The sequence below is a fragment of the Heptranchias perlo genome, chromosome 22, assembly GCF_035084215.1.
Source record: "Heptranchias perlo isolate sHepPer1 chromosome 22, sHepPer1.hap1, whole genome shotgun sequence".
Lineage (NCBI taxonomy): Eukaryota > Metazoa > Chordata > Chondrichthyes > Hexanchiformes > Hexanchidae > Heptranchias > Heptranchias perlo.
The window spans coordinates 29135191-29151410 of NC_090346.1; the positions used below are offsets into that span (position 1 = coordinate 29135191).

General features: G+C 43.6%; 1 protein-coding gene across 1 annotated transcript in view; it reads right to left on the reverse strand.

Annotated features, from left to right (window-relative positions):
• Positions 1-676: 676 nt before the first annotated feature.
• LOC137340907 (transmembrane protein 114) overlaps positions 677-16220 on the reverse strand; it is a 105675-nt gene continuing 90131 nt past the window's right edge. Inside the window, exon 4 of the mRNA XM_068003712.1 lies at positions 677-2185. Within this exon, the coding sequence (XP_067859813.1) occupies positions 1950-2185 (236 nt within the window). The 3' untranslated portion in view covers positions 677-1949. The remainder of the gene's footprint in view (positions 2186-16220) is intronic.

The window sequence follows — 16220 nt, forward strand, 5'->3', positions numbered from 1 at the left end:
AATTAAGAAATGAGTGGAAATATTTTTCAATGGTTTAGTGCTTTTGTTAAAATTGTGGCCAAAGGAATTTCAGACCTCCCTGGAGCTTGCACCGATTTGCAGATATGCAATTATATAGCAACATGGTTGACATCATTACTCCAGGAATCGAGTTGTCCAAACCTCACTGTAAGCAAGCTCAACAACTGGTTTATTTTGCAGGTTATTATTTCTGAAGGGTTTTATGAATGCTTAGAAGCTTTTTAAAAACCAGTTAGAATAGTATTTATCATAAACAATGAAACAGATGATCACAAAAGATTATTTCTTTAATATTTTGTTCATTAGGTACATTCATACCACCCTTGTAGCTGAAGTGCTTTAAAGATCAAGTGATAAGGTTTTAACTTCTGTGCACCTGGTAAAAATTAACCAAATAATGACATTTATTCTCTTTCTTGCTGTTCCCAATCTAGCTGCAGTATTTTAACGGTCAAGTGTTTCAATTTTTTCTTCTGTAATTATTAAAAATCAATTTGATAGGCTCCACTATTGGGTCACCAAGTTTATGCAGTGAGTTGCTGAACCATAAAGACTAGGAAGATCCAAGATTAGATCCCCAGTGTGTGCTATGTTAGGTAAGCTCTATTATAAATGGAAAGCCATGTGGTAAAGGATAGAATAATAGAGCCTAGTCTTTAGTTGTTTTCAAACTTTTATTGATAGAGATTCCCCTTATACACATACCACACCTTAGATAAGCTTGCCTATAAAAAGGATACCAGAGAGCCCCCAATTGATACAACCTGAATGCAATTAACACTCAATGATATAAATCATACAATTAACAAGCTCAGCTGGGACAGTGATGGGGAAGCTACAGTTAGCCTCAGCTTAATGAGATAGACAGAAGAAAATCAGCTAGGGTTGCCAGTTCTATCATTCTTCAGTGAATCCTGCTGGAAATGTACATGTGTGGACAGAATTAGGGTTGGCTATGATTCCTCCTGTGGATGAATAGCCAGTCAATGCTCACTGTCAAGGCTCACAAATAAACAGTGAACACTTGGGCAAGATGCTGGAGTGTGACAGGTGAATGTGAGATCGTATTCATGCAAAGAGTCAATGCCTTCAGGAGGGAAGAGGATAAAATTGATGCAAAATAAATATATAAGAAAACTTTTCACTCTTTGCATTCTTCATCACAAGTTATTGTTTACTTATGGAACTTTTTACAATTAAATATTTGTTTGCCTCTAACATTCCTGCAGCCAAAGGTTTACGGGTTAATTCTGCAGTCCTACGCTCCCTGCGGGTGCACAAAACCCCTGCTCAAAGGGTGTGAGCATTCAAAACAGGGTTGCAATATTGGAGCCCGATTAGCCAATCCAAGTTCCCAGTAAGCACAGCTCCCCGTAGGATGTGTAGGATCACGTAATTAGCCTGTTAATCTTTTGGGAACTGATACAGTTTATTTAACAATAATCTGCTATACTTACTGTAATTGTAGATAATGGAAATGGAGTAACATACAAGAAATATATTTTCTCTGCAAAAACAGAGAACTTTGCCATTTGACCTGTAATTCTGGGAGCTCTCCTTTCACTACTATGGTACACTGTTAACTGTCATCACACACAAATCACTTACAGCATTTCTTTGTTACATTTTTCTGTGAAAGTTACATTAGCAAAGATATTTTGATCTTGTTAACAGTTAAACAACATAAACTAAACAGTGAATAAGAACAGACTGCTTTCATTAAGTAATTCAGCTACTAATATTTATTCCACATTTTCAGCATTGAGAACATTTTAAATAATTTTGACTTTGTGAGAGATACATATTTGAGCAGTTTCCCCAGATCACTGAGATCTTTCCATGATTTCAATATCAAAGTAATTTACAGAAACTTAACTTAATTGCCTTTGTTACATTGCAGCTTTGGTTGCAATTAAACTAAGTACATGTTAGCTTCGTGTTGCTTCTTCCTGCCTCCTTTTCATGCCTGCCAATTTTGCAGCTAATATGAATGCAACACCTGTAAAGACTTCGGCAATGAATGAGATCCATGCCAGAGCCAAAGACCATCCAAACCTGATGTTAATATCTTCCAGAATCTTCTTTCCAGACACACAGACGGCTTCTTTGAATGCTGCTGCAGAATATCCGATATACACGCTGACCCCACCGAGAGTGACCAGTGCTGAGTTAAACATAAGATGAGACTTTGATTAGATACTGGCATACTGATATAGAAACAGAAAATGCTGGAAATACTCAGCAGGTCAGGCAGCATTTGTGGAGAGAGAAATAAAGTTAATGTTTCTGGTTGATGACCTTTCATCAGAACTGACACACTGATGATGCTTTTCAGACTATCTCATTTCTTTGCCATGGTTTTTTCCAATATTAGTCATCTAACAGCCAGCAATGTAATGTCATGTTCAACTGCAGAGTTCTATGCTAAATAATAAAGCAGGCCAAATGATTCTTGTGATTCAATTGCCTGAAAAACAGAAGGCGATTTTCATTTTCGGCTCACATCAGGCGGGTGGTGTGCAACGCAATCAGATTGCTCGCCCACTGTCGTCGGCAAGAGGCCAGAACCATCGTCATGGTTGGGCCTCGTTACAATATCAGTGAGATGCCAGTGCTGAACAGGTGCTGACAGGCAGCTCGTCACTCGGCGGGGGAGCAGGAGATCTAGCGGTTCCTCCACAGTGCTGAGCCAAAATTGGGTCATTAAAGGCAGTGGCGGGGAGACAATCCCAGAGAGGCAGGAAGATTATTGTGGGGCCAGGTGAAGTATCCATGCTCCTCTTGGCCCACAAAAATCATTAGCAAAGCTGGTTATTGAGTTCTTATGATTGGCTTACAGCGGCCCCTTTAAGTACAGCTGGTTAGGCTGCTCAATGCTCCGTTCCACTGGGCAGAGTACACAGAGCACCCAGTTGATGACTAAAACTGCCTTCAGGTGGGAGGACGTATCGCCTATTTCGAGGCCCACTCGAAAATCGCATCAGGTGGGCCTTGGTTGCGAAATAAGTACTACGTTTATTTTAAATTTTTGATTTGTTACCATCCCATTCACGCCGAAAATCGGGAATGTAGAAAGATAAAAATCACCAGCACTAATTTCAAGGCAAAATAAACTGATGTACCTGTTCAGGCAGACAGTGCATTCTAGCCAGTAACGTAGCATTCCCTTTTACCCTAGTTTTGAGACACATGATGAAAACATTTTTACAATCATTAGAAATGGGAGTGGTGCCTGAGGATTGGAAAGTAGTTAATATAACACTAATCTTTTAAAAGGTGCATAGGGATAGCCCAGAGAGCAACAGAGCAGTGAGCCTGACATCTATTGGGTAAAGTATTACAAGGCATTGTTTTTTTTTTATTCGTTCATGGGATGTGGGCATCGCTGGCAAGGCCAGCATTTATTGCCCATCCCTAATTGCCCTTGAGAAGGTGGTGGTGAGCCACCTTCTTGAACCGCTGCAGTCCGTGTGGTGAAGGTTCTCCCACAGTGCTGTTAGGAAGGAAGTTCCAGGATTTTGACCCAGCGACGATGAAGGAACGGCGATATATTTCCAAGTCGGGATGGTGTGTGACTTGGAGGGGAACGTGCAGGTGTTATTGTTCCCATGTGCCTGCTGCCCTTGTCCTTCTAGGTGGTAGAGGTCGCGGATTTTGGAGGTGCTGTCGAAGAAGCCTTGGCGAGTTGCTGCAGTGCATCCTGTGGATGGTACACACTGCAGCCACAGTGCGCCGGTGGTGATGGGAGTGAACGTTTAGGGTGGGGGATGGGGTGCCAATCAAGCGGGCTGCTTTGTCCTGGATGGAGTCGAGCTTCTTGAGTGTTGTTGGAGCTGCACTCATCCAGGCAAGTGGAGAGTATTCCATCACACTCCTGACTTGTGCCTTGTAGATGGTGGAAATTGTGAAAGAGGAGAAAAGACGTGGTATGTTAAGAGGAAGTTACCATGAATTGTACGGTAAGAGGGAGTCAACATGAATTGCATGGGAAGAGGGAGTCGGTGTGAACTGTATGGGAAGAGGCAGTCACTGTGAATTGTATGGGAAGAGGGAGTCAACATGAATTGTATGGAAAGAGGGAGTCAGTGTAATTGTATGGGAAGGAAGTCTTGCCTGACAAATTTACTTGAGTTCTTTGAGGAAATGCTAGACTTTATTTACAAAGCAAATTCTGTAGATGTGATATTTCAGCAAGGCTTTTGATACCGTGCCAACAGATGATTACACTGCAAGGTGGGAAGAGATGGAATAAGAGGGAAGCTTAAAAATTGGACAAACCAGAGAAACTGTGTCAACATGGCAAGGGGTCACCAGAAATGGTACCGCAAGGATCTGCAGTTTACAGTGTAAATGATTTGGAGGTAGGGACAGGAACAAAGCTGTCCAAGTTTTCAGATGACACCAAATTTGTGGAGGTTCAAACAAAGGGGAGGGGCAAATCAAATGTTAAGGGATCTGGAGAGGTTGGGAAGGTGAACTGATGAGTAGCAAATGGCATTTAATGAGGACGAATGCAAGGTAATGAGACTAGGGAATGGAAATAAACAGTAGAAAGCATAGAAGGAGGCCATTCGGCCTATCATGCTGAGCTGACTCTTTGAAAGAGCTGTCCAATTTAGTCCCACACCCCAGCTTTTTTCCCATAACCCTGCAAATTAGTCCTCTTCAAGTACATGTATAATTGTCTTTTGAAAGTTCCAATGGAATCTGATTCCACCACCCTTTCAAGTAATGCGTTCCAGATCTTAACAGCCCTCTGTGTGAAAAAAATTCTTCTCATTTCCCCTCTAGTTCGTTTGCGAATTATTTTAAAACTAAGACCTTTGGTTACCGACCAACTTTCTCCCTACTTGCTCTAACAAAACCCTTCATAATTTTGAATACCTCTATTAGGTCTCCCCTTAACCTTCTCTGCTCTAAGAAGAATAATCTCAGCTTCTCCAATCTCTCCACACAACTGAAGTCCTACATCCCTGGTATCATCCTGGTAAACCACCTCTGTACCTCTCCAAGGCCTAGACATCTTTCCTAAAATGTGGTGCCCAGAATAATATTCCAGCTGAGGCCTAACCAGTGATTTGTAAAGGTTTGGCATGACTTCCTTGTTTTTGTATTCAATGCCCCTATTTACAAAGCCAATATCCCATGTGCTTTCTTAACCGCCTTATCAACTTACCCTGCCACCTTCAAAGATTTGTGAATATGCACCCCAGGTCGCTCTGCTCTTCCACCCCCCTCAAAATGGCACTATTTAGATTATCATCTCTCTCCATGTTGTTCCTACCAAAGTGAATCACTTCACACTTATCCGCATTAAATTGCATCTGCCATTTGTTTGCCCATTTCACCAGTCTGTCTATCTCCTCCTGACGTCTGCTAATGTCCTCCTCACTATTTATGACGTTGCCAAGTTTTGTATCATCCGCAAGCTTTGAAATTGTATTCCCTATACCTAAGTCCAGGTTATATATATATATAACAAGAAAAGCAATGGTCCTAATAACGATCCCTGAAGGACCCCACTGCATACTTCTCCAGTCACAAAAACATCCATTCACCACTACTCTCTGCCTCCTATTCCTTAGTCAATTACTTACCAAAGTTACCACCATCCCTTTAATACCATCTGCTTCTTTTTCCGAATAAGTCTGTTATGTACTTTATCAAATGTCTTTTGAAAGTCCATATATACATCTGCTGCACCAACTTCATCAACCCTTTCTATTACTTCGTCGAAAAACTCAATCAGGTTAGTCAGGCATGATTTGCCTTTAACAAATCCCTTTTGGCTGTCCCTTATTAACCCATGCTTCTCCAAGTGAGAATTAATTTTCAACAACGGTCTCTAGTACTTTTCCACCACTGACATTAGACTGATTGGTTTGTAGTTACCAGCTTTATCTCTCTCCCCTTTATTGAATGGGGTGTGACATTTGCAACCCTCCAATCCTCTGGCACCACTCCCATATCCAAGGAGGATTGAAAGATTTGGTCAGAGCTTCTGCTATCTCCACCTTAGCTTCCCTCAGCAACCTAGGATGCATCCCATCTGGACCGGGTGACTTGTTAACTTTGAATGATGCCAACCTATTTAACACCTCCTTTCCATCTATTTTTATCCAATCCAATATCTCTACCACCCCCCCCCTCCCCACCCCCCCACCCCCACAACTGTGACATTAACTTCATCCTCTTCTTTTGTGAAGACTGATACAAAGTACTCATTCGGTACCTCAGTCATGCCCTCTGCCTCCATAAATATAAACTAAATGGCTCTACATTGCAGAACACAACACTGATTGATCTGTAGTTACCAGGTTGGCGGAGTGGGACTAGCTGGATTGCTCTTGCATAGAGCTGGCTCGGACTCAATGGACCGAATGGCCTCCTTCCGTGTTGTAACCTTTCTATGATTCCATGATTCTAGGAGGGGGAAATTGAGGTACTGATGGATACAGTAAGGAAGGCTAACCAGACCTTGGAACATAGAGCCAGACCACAAATCTCAGAAAGTGTTAATTCAGTCCGCACCTCACTTCCTCAAAAAAGTTGGTCAGATAGTGTTATTCCCATTTGAAGCCATGTTTGCTGCTATTCACTACATCATTATCATACGGATTATTCTCAAATTTGCTTTTGACAATTGATTCCGTTATTTATGAATACTAATAGTTCTGCAGTTTCCAGAGTTATTTTTTTGAAGATAGATACTATCTTCGCTTGTTTCAAACCTAATGGGACCTCTTCAGCTTTCAGTCACTTTCTCATAATGACTGTTAGCATCTCATGAATCTTGTTCCTCATCTTTCTCAGTATGCTGGGATATCTGTCCCTCAGGATTTGACAGTTTTGAATCCCTTAAGCCTCTCTAGATCCTTCTCCTTTTTGATGAAAAAGAACATGGTTAGTCCAACATGATCGATGAATGTTGCACATATAATGTGAAACAGTGATTTACTTGTACTTCTTTCAATTTAGTATACTGTATTCGCTGCTCATGATGCAGTCTCCTCTACACTGGGGAGACCAGACGCAGATTGGGTGATCGTTTTGCTGAACACCTCCACTCTGTCCACAAGCGTGACCCTTCCGGTCGTTTGCCATTTTAATTCTTCGTCCCACTCCCACTCTGACCTCGGCCTCTTACACTGTTCCAATGAAGCTCAATGGAAGCTCGAGGAACAGCACCTCATCATTTGATTGGGCACTTTACAACCTTCCGGACTCAACATTGATTCCAATAACTTCAGACATAATCACTGCGCCCATTTTTTTGGACAGTTCTGCTGTTACCCTTTACAGTTCCTCTAGACCCATCTTTTGTTTCTTAACCTGTCCCATTACCACCCTCCTTGCCTTGCACCATCATCCCTTTTGTCATTTAATCACTCTTGCCCTCCAACCTATCAGACACCTTCCCTTTTATTTATTTAAAGTGTATTTTGTTCGTAGCTCCTTGCTATCACCTCTCACCACTCCTGCCCCAAACACTTATGTTTTCCCCCTGCTCTATGTTACCAACTCTTTCCCCAAAGAAACACCTCATAGTTGTCTTCCCAGCTGGGAACCAGTTTTAAGTTCTTTACACTGCTTTTTGCTCCCCATTCATGCAGTGACTCCTAAAACAGCGTTTCAGGCTCAGACTGACTGTCTGTCTATAAAGTATAGTAACTCGTCTCTTTCGTGCATGCACAGAAAAGGTAAACTCCTATGCTTTATGGAACAAGAGTCAACATCGCTGTTTTAGCAGCCACAATATGAATAGAGTGATTGGGGGTTTGCATGTTTGTAAATGTTGATAAAGGGAATATAGTTTGTTGCTCAGAAGGCAATGTGTGGCATCTAAATAAGATTAGATGGGTGACTAATATCACCATTTTTTGTAATTTCCAACATCTGAGCTGATTTCCCTGAATGCATTAACTCCATAAAACTGAACTGAACCAACTTTGTCCTGTTGTAATTACATTATTGAAGGATTATTAATTGTATGTTAACATTGGTTTCAATTCTTCCTAACTGGGGTTTATATATCATTCCAGACAGTAAATGATGATTTTGGTACCTGGCATCTGAACAATATGTATTAATATAAGAGCACTGATATTTGGTCCATAAGAACATAAGAAATAGGAGCTGGAGTAGGCCATATGGCCCCTCGAGTCTGCTACGCCATTCAATAAGATCATGACTGATCTTCGACCTCAACTCCACTTTCCCGCCCGATCCCCATATCCCTTGATTCCTTTAGAGTCCAAAAATCTATCCACCTCAGCCTTGAATATATTCAATGACTCAGCATCTACAGCCCTCTGGGGTAGAGAATTCCAAAGATTCACAGCCCTCTGCATGAAGAAATTCCTCCTCATATTAGTCTTGAGGAGGACCCCTTATTCTGCAACTATACTCCCTAGTTTTAGACTTCCACATTGCTCAATAATTTCCTTGGAAGATTTTTTTCCAAAAATCAATTCCAGTGAGATTATTTAGCAATATAGACCAATCCTCAGTGTTCTCATTCCAACATATTTTGTTCAGATGCCAATGGTGCACATGTAGCAAGGTAATATAAGACAAAAGAGACCTGAACACTTTAGTTGAAAAAACAATGTGAAATGTCAGGCATCCTATGAGTGTACAACTGTAATCACACAGACACAATCAGCTCGATTTTAACTCACGGGCCCGAAAGCTCATCCGGAGCGGTCGCGGGAAGGCTTGGCCGATTTTAACAGCCGGGCCTCATTAACCAAAATGGCCGGGAAGTCGGTGCAATTGCGGCTGCCTGGTTGTTAAAATCTGACGACAGGAGGCCTCAAAGGGTCCCAGCACAATCTAAATGCTCTGAGAGGGGAGTCCTGGTTGGAGGAAGCATGGGAAGCCTGGGGCAGGGGAGGCCCAAGGTTTCCTTGTTGGGGCTGGAGGAGCTCCCTTGTTCCTCCTGACCCACAAGAAAACTAAATTTTTTTTTAAACTTACTTCGCTGGGCCTCTTTAGGTCCTGGTTGCTGTTCCCGGCTGGTTTGGCCTGCTGCTGCCCTGATGGTGACATCATCGGAGTCTGATCTGCATATTTCAAGAGGATCCCGCTGGCTTGGGCTAAGTGTCCTTGCTGCATGCAATTTAAAATTGCAGTCGGCCAGATTGGGGCTGGAAAGAAGTGGGTAAGTCCTCCACTCCATTTTAACTGTGCGGAAACCGGGGTGGGGGGTGGCGGTGAGGGGGGAGGAGTTAAAATCGACCCGAATGCCTCGTCTCATTGCAATTTTGCATCAGACGAGAGTGTGTAGGAACAATGTCCCATAAATTGGCAAAGGATGCGGTTGAGGTTTGTGGAGTTTTAGCTTGAATGCTGACCACACAAAACAGAATTCAGCTGTTGAACTGAATGCTGGGAAAAGAATTTCAGCTAACACAAGTTCTCAACTGGTTCAAATCATCACCCAGGCTTTTGGCCGTGGTGTTTCCCAGATAACTTGGCCATAAAATCTTCTAAGCTAAACGTCATAATGAATTAAAACCATAAAACCTCTAGATTAATTACACCAGGAAGGTCAGTGTTTATACTGCAGGCATCCTTTACTAGTTTGAGAAGCCATTGTCCCTAACTCAAACCACTTAGGTCACATTTAATGGAACATTGAGATGTCATGTCCCATTTATGGGAAACAAAACTCGAGAAATCAGTAGGGGGGAGGTGGTCGTAAAAATCGTATGCAGAAAGGGGGTAATTTTAACTTTGTGCAATAGTGTAAATTGGGTGGTAGCAAATCAGCGGAACGTTTTACATCTCTCCCGATTTTCATTTCGATTGAAGTCAGTGGAAATAAAAATCAGGAGAAATGTAAAATGGGCTGCCGATTCGCTATCACCCGTTTTACACTACCGCACAAAGTCAAAATTATCCCCCTCGTCTGTGTTGCTGGGGGAAATTTCATGCTCCAGTGACTCAACAACAGCCGCAGGACTCTACATTTATTAGGTCAGTGGTAGTGGCAGGAGTAGACAGTCTTTTTCTAGAAAGAGCAAGCTGTCTCTCTTTGTCTTTGTAGAAGTAACAGTCTCTGTCAGTTCACTTAGGTTCTCTTTGTTCTGTAAAAACCTTTACCTAGAAGATGCAGAAAGGTGCCTTTACAAGTACAACGTATTAGGACAAGGAGTAAAACACTGAATTAGCTTGTGAGGCTGTTGGGACTGAAGATCCAAGTGGAACAAATAACCCCACTGCCGAAAGGGGGTTCATCCACTGAACGCTCCAGAAGCTAACACCTGTGTCCCAGGGAAGGAAAGAGAACAATGAGGTTGTGTAAGCTTTGAGCATTGTTAATCGCATGTAGAGTTGAGCTATTTAATAGATGGCTATTCAAATGTAACTCGGAACTTGTGCCTGAAATTACACCCATTCTCGCGCCCATTCTATCATTGTCAAGTTATGCCAAAATATCCTGCCAATCTCATTAGCATATGCCAAAGTGTAAAAATTAGTGTAAATCAGCGTAAATGGCCAGCGTGCTTTGAACATAATTTGAACATAACCAATGGGGCCTCAAGGTCTTCGAGTGGAGCACTATAAAAATTGGGGTGGGGGGGAAATTCCTTCAGAGTGAGGCTGGAGAGTGCAAGGTAAGTGGCAGACAGTTCTCTGACTTAAAAGATTTTTCATTAATTCATTCAGAATGGAGTGTCTCCATTGTCTCAAATCTTTCCCTTCTCATAGATGACTACTGCTGATTCCCAGCAGAGAGGGCAGGCAGGAAGAGGGCCTCGAACTTCATGGAGGGCGACCTGCAGGCCCTCCTAGCCAAAACTGAGAGAAGGCGGGACCAGCAGCTCAGCTCCCCCACATCCCAGCTCTAATGTGCAGTTAGGAGGTGGCAGAGGCACTAAATGCCACATCCACAGTCCGAAGGATGGTGGATCAGTGCAGCAAGAAATTCAAGACCTGACCAGACTTTTCTTCCTCGCCCACTTTGGGCACCACGCTCAAATCTCTGAGGTGGAACTCATTGATCAGTGACCTTGCAGTGAAAGTCCCCAGAAAGATACAGACCAGTTGAACCTTCAGTTGTTCCATACATTCAAATGAGTGCAAGCCTAATTTTTCTCTCTTTTTGTCTTTGCAGGGCACAGTGCCCGGGAGCGGGGGGGGGGGGGGGAGGAAGGGGGGCAGCGGGGTTGGTGCGCGGTGTGACCATCTGCCACTCTCTGACTTATAGGGAAATGGGTACTTCCCAGTGATTCATAATCTTGGATAATAGTTCAGACAAAGAAAGACATCCTTACGCAGTAGTTTTTTTAATCACAGTGTAAGGGTATCTTTCTTTGTCTAAACTGTTGTCCAGATCCACGAATCATTGGGAAGTACACATTTCCCTACAAGTGGTGCCCGAACAGGGACCTGACATAGTTCAACAAAGAAAGCCTACAAGTTCATGTGAAATGACCCCCAGGGCAAAGGCTAAAATCCTTATCCAATGTCCAGAGAAGGCATAGGAGGATATAACAGGCAGGGTAAAGAAAGAATACTGTGTCCTTAGACAGAGAATAGGGTTTTCTGGGTAGAAGCAGGTGGACTATATATTGGAGCCACGTTTAGACAGAAAACTGAGTTTTCTGGGCAGGGACAGATGGAAGGTAGAATTTTTTTTTTAAATCCTTGTCCAATGTCCAGACAGAACCAGAGTATTTCTGGAAAGAGGTGTTGGAGGGCTGTAGAACCAACATTTAGATAGAAATGGAAGGTATAATTAAAGGTACAGGTAAAGGCAGGTGGAATATAAAATGGAAGCGGCAATTCGAAAATACATAGCAAAGAAGTTGCCAAAGTGTGAGGAATGGTTCCTGGTTGAGGACCTTCAAAGCACACGATGATACGTGGATACATATGTTAACAGAGAGGCCAAGATTTTTTAAAATGGCTAAAGCCTAAAGGCTAAAGTATGGCTCCTTGCCTTCAGTAAAAAAAACAGCGATGAGAAGCAAAAGGGAGGGTTAGAAACAGAAGTATCTGATCTAAAGCAGGAATTAGAAGAGATAAAAGCATGGTTGGGGAGAGCTACGACGGAAAAGGCAGGTTTAGCAACAGAAGTATCCAAACTAAAGCGGGCATTGGACGAGGTAGAGGAACAGTTAGAAAAGACACTTGATAATGGGAAACAGGAAGGAAAAAAAATGGAAAAAGCATCCAAACTCTACAAAGCTACGTAGTGTACTTTCAAGTCCAGGCAGTAGTTAAAGGAAATGATGTGACTCACATGCAGGCAACTCAAAAGGAACTATTACAGTAATTGCAAAAAACTGGCATGGAAAGGGATGATTTAAAGGCAGCCATACAAATACAGATGAGCACCAACAAAGAAAGTCGTAGAAGACTCGAAATATCTCATTACCATTGTAAACATAAGATAGCTGAATTAGAAAAAGACCTGCAGGTAAAACAAGGAATAATCTGCACCATGAAGGGAGACGATAGTGATAGTGATTTATACAACCTGGATTGGAGTGATTTAAATAAAGATCAGCCATGGGGTGAGCACCCCCCTCCCATAGTACCAGTGGCCTCTCCAATGGCACCGATGGAACAGGTCAAGTATAATGTAGACGCCCAAGGCATGAGGGGAGCTGTGGCCAGGAGATTCATGGTCCCCTATACCCCACAGCGACTACAGGAAATGTCCAAATAGATTCCCAAATGTCAGGACACTCAGTTAAAGGAAAAAGAAAATAAGCAGAAACAGTTAGAAATAAAAGCACAGGAAATAAAAATCCAGCAATTTGGATATGAGATTGTTCACCAACAAGAGCAGTAATTTGTTCACAAGCATTTAAAATTTCTGTAGAAGGGGAACGTCTCAAAACCGAGAGTGTGAAGGGAAAATGTGACAGGTGTAAAGATGATCTGGGAGTTGCAGGAGTGAGAGAGGCAGTCGTAGAGGTTCTAGGAAGTGAACCGAGATAGAAACTAGAACTCTCCACTGGATCCCCCGTCCTCCCCTCTCCATTTACTATAACCCATCCTTCCAGCAACGGAAGAGGGGAAAACTTTTACAGGAGAGCCAATACAAGCTGACAAAAGGTCTTTCCCACATGAGATTTTAAATCGGTTCAAAATTGAGTTAAGTAGGAAATATTGGAGATTGAAAATGGAGTTCAGAGATAAAGGATAAAACAGGATTTAAAACAGGAGAAAAGGGAAAAGGGAATATTCTGTATCTTTTCTGTTACAAACTAGAGAATTTTTCTTTAGTTTGAGCGATTATCACTTTACTTGTTTTAAATCACTTCAACGATTTACAAAACAGTTTTCTTAATCTGGTTACATCTTAAAAACACAAAAAGGTCTTGAAGTTGGAAATTGCAAATTCAGTTGTCCTATGCACATCTGTGTGTGGGATAGACAGGGATAATTTCAGATGGGCTGAGAGCTTGGAACAAAGGAGAGAGAGAGACCTTGGAAGATAAGTCAGAAAAGCTAGCAATCTCTCCCACGTTTGTCTCGACATATTTTGTTGGGTTTGTTTCGGTTAAAAGAATAATTCTTTGAAATTTAGTGCTATTGTTGCAGTGCTTTAGTCAAGTGTATAAAATTTTTAAGTTTCTTAATTTGTAGCTAGTTCCCCATGGTGATAGAAGGAAGTCTGATATATCACGGAGAAAAGCATCAGTGTAAAGTGGCCAACGAAAACCACCACAAAGGTCCAATAGAGCAGGAGTGTTGCCTGACACTCGCGATATATATGTAAACAGATCCAGTAGAGTAGAGAACAGACAAAGGAAGACAGGATGTGAAATATATGACCTGGACAAACGAATAGAAATTAAACTGACTGTACATGTCTGTGTAAGCAACGAATTGGCAGCTGTAGTGTATGTGGCTGCTCTGGCTGAAGGGTGCCATGAATCAGGGTCTGTGTTTTCCAAATCCTTCCAAGCTGTTACCCCCAATCCCATCTTTGCCCCCTCCTCCATCTCCTCCTCCTCTTTCAAAAAACTGCCCATTGGGAACAAAAAATAGAGGGTTAGAATGTTTGTCTTTGCCACTACTGGGATGCCCGACGGGGAGGGGGGAAGGAATGGGGAGAGGAAGGCTTGGCGCCCGTCCTGGAGCATTGAGAGACTGACCTGTCTCAGGACTCTCCCGCCTCCATCTCGGCCTCCACTGCTGCCGCTGTGGTGCAGCAGCCCTAGAGTTGCACCGCCTTCTCCTCGTGGGGGGTCCGTAGGGAAACGAGTGCTCCCCAGTGATTTGTGGACCTGGACTATAGTTCAGACAAAGAAAGACACCCTTACGCAGTGTGGCGACGCTCCCTGCCGACACGCCACGTCCCTCAGCTCCATTCCCACAGTCCAGGGTCTTCTGTTTTGATTGGCTCCTCCAGGGCTCCTCCATGAAGATCACCACAGCCCTCAACTTTTCCAGGTCTGAATCGTTCCAGGCATCCACAGGGGACCTGTGGCACCAGAGTGTCGAGGCCCAAACCTTCTGTCATGTCACAGTTGTGCAGGGAACAGCACACGATGACCTTTCTCACTACCCTCTCTTGGGAATATTGGACAACACCCATAGACCTGTCCAAGCTCCTGAAGCAGCGCTTCAGCACTCCAATGGTCCTCCCAACCAACTGCCTGGTGGACATATGTACTTGGCTCTATCGCTAATCAGCTTCGGTGGGATGGGAAAAGAGGCCATCAGCCAGAGCAGCAAGGGGTAAGTCTTATCACCAAGGATCCATCATACCACTCGCCCCCATCTCCCAAGTGCGCATACATTCCTGAGTTGCGCGCAATGAACGCATCGTGACCGGCCCCCACATGCTGCATACTCACATGTAAGATGTGCAGCCGGGCGTCGCAGACCATCTGAATGTTGAGAGAGTGATAGCTTGTTCTGTTCATGTTGCTTTCAGCGTTCTGATGGGAAACCTTTATTGCGATGTGTGTGCCATCAGTCATCCCCTGCACTTTAGAGAAGCCAGCAATCCTGTAGAAACTTAATGCCCTCTGCCTTTGCTCCACCGTGGACGTCAAATCTGCTGACCTCCCCAGCCCAATGGAAAAGGGTACCAGTTACCTACCGAAAGTAGGCCCTCACTGCCCCTTGGCTAATCCTAGACAGGTTCCCTGTAGATGCCTGGAAAGATCTAGACTTGTAAAAGTTGAGGGCCATGGTGATCTTCATTTCTACAGGTGAGGCTCTGCTATAACTCATCGCAGAGCAGGTCGCAGAGTCGGCCGATGGCCTCATTTGTAAAGCAAAGCTGTCACACAGTCAGTTCCTCCAACATCTCCTAGATTGTCAGTCAAGTTCTGTATACTCTCCAGGCCGGATACGTGCATGTGGGGTGCTGTCTTTGCTGGTGGTACTTCACTCTCTGGGCCTCCTGTCTCTGGTTCTCTTCTTACTGCTCCTCTTCTACTCCATGATAATGACAAGCATGGCACGAGCCATTTCTATTTCTCAAAAGCACTGGAAAATAGCTGTCAGGATTCACAGGATGAGAATGGCTTCAATGTTTCTGCTACAATGCTTCAGGACTCGGCCAGCTCGGTAGCACCATTACTGACCGAGCTGGCCGAGTCCTGAAGGATATACCTGCCAGACTGGGCCTGCAGCAGGTGATGAGTGAACCAACACCAGGTAAAAACCCACTTGACCTCGTCCTCACCAATCTACCTGTCGTCCATGATAGTATTGGTAGGGGTGACCACCGCACAGTCCTCGTGGAGATGAAGTCCCGTCTTCGCACTGAGGACACCATCCAACGTGTTGAGTGGCACTACCACCGTGCTAAATGGGATAGATTCAGAACAGATCGAGCAGCTCAAAACTGGGCATCCATGAGGCGCTGTGGGCCATCATGAGCAGCAGAATTGTATTCCAGCACAATCTGTAACCTCATGGCCTGGCATATTCCTCACTCTACCATTACCAACAAGCCATGGGGATCAACCCTGGTTCAATGAGGAGTGTAGAAGAGCATGCCAGGAGCAGCACCAGGCGTACCTAAAAAGGAGGTGCCAAACTGGTGAAGCTACAACTCAGGACTACATGCATGCTAAACAGCGGAAGCAACATGCTAAAGACAGAGCTAAGCGATTCCACAACCAACGGGTCAGTTCAAAGCTCTGCAGTCCTGTCACATCCAGTCGTGAATGGTGGTGGACAATTTAACAACTAACAGGAGGAGGGAGCTCTGTAAA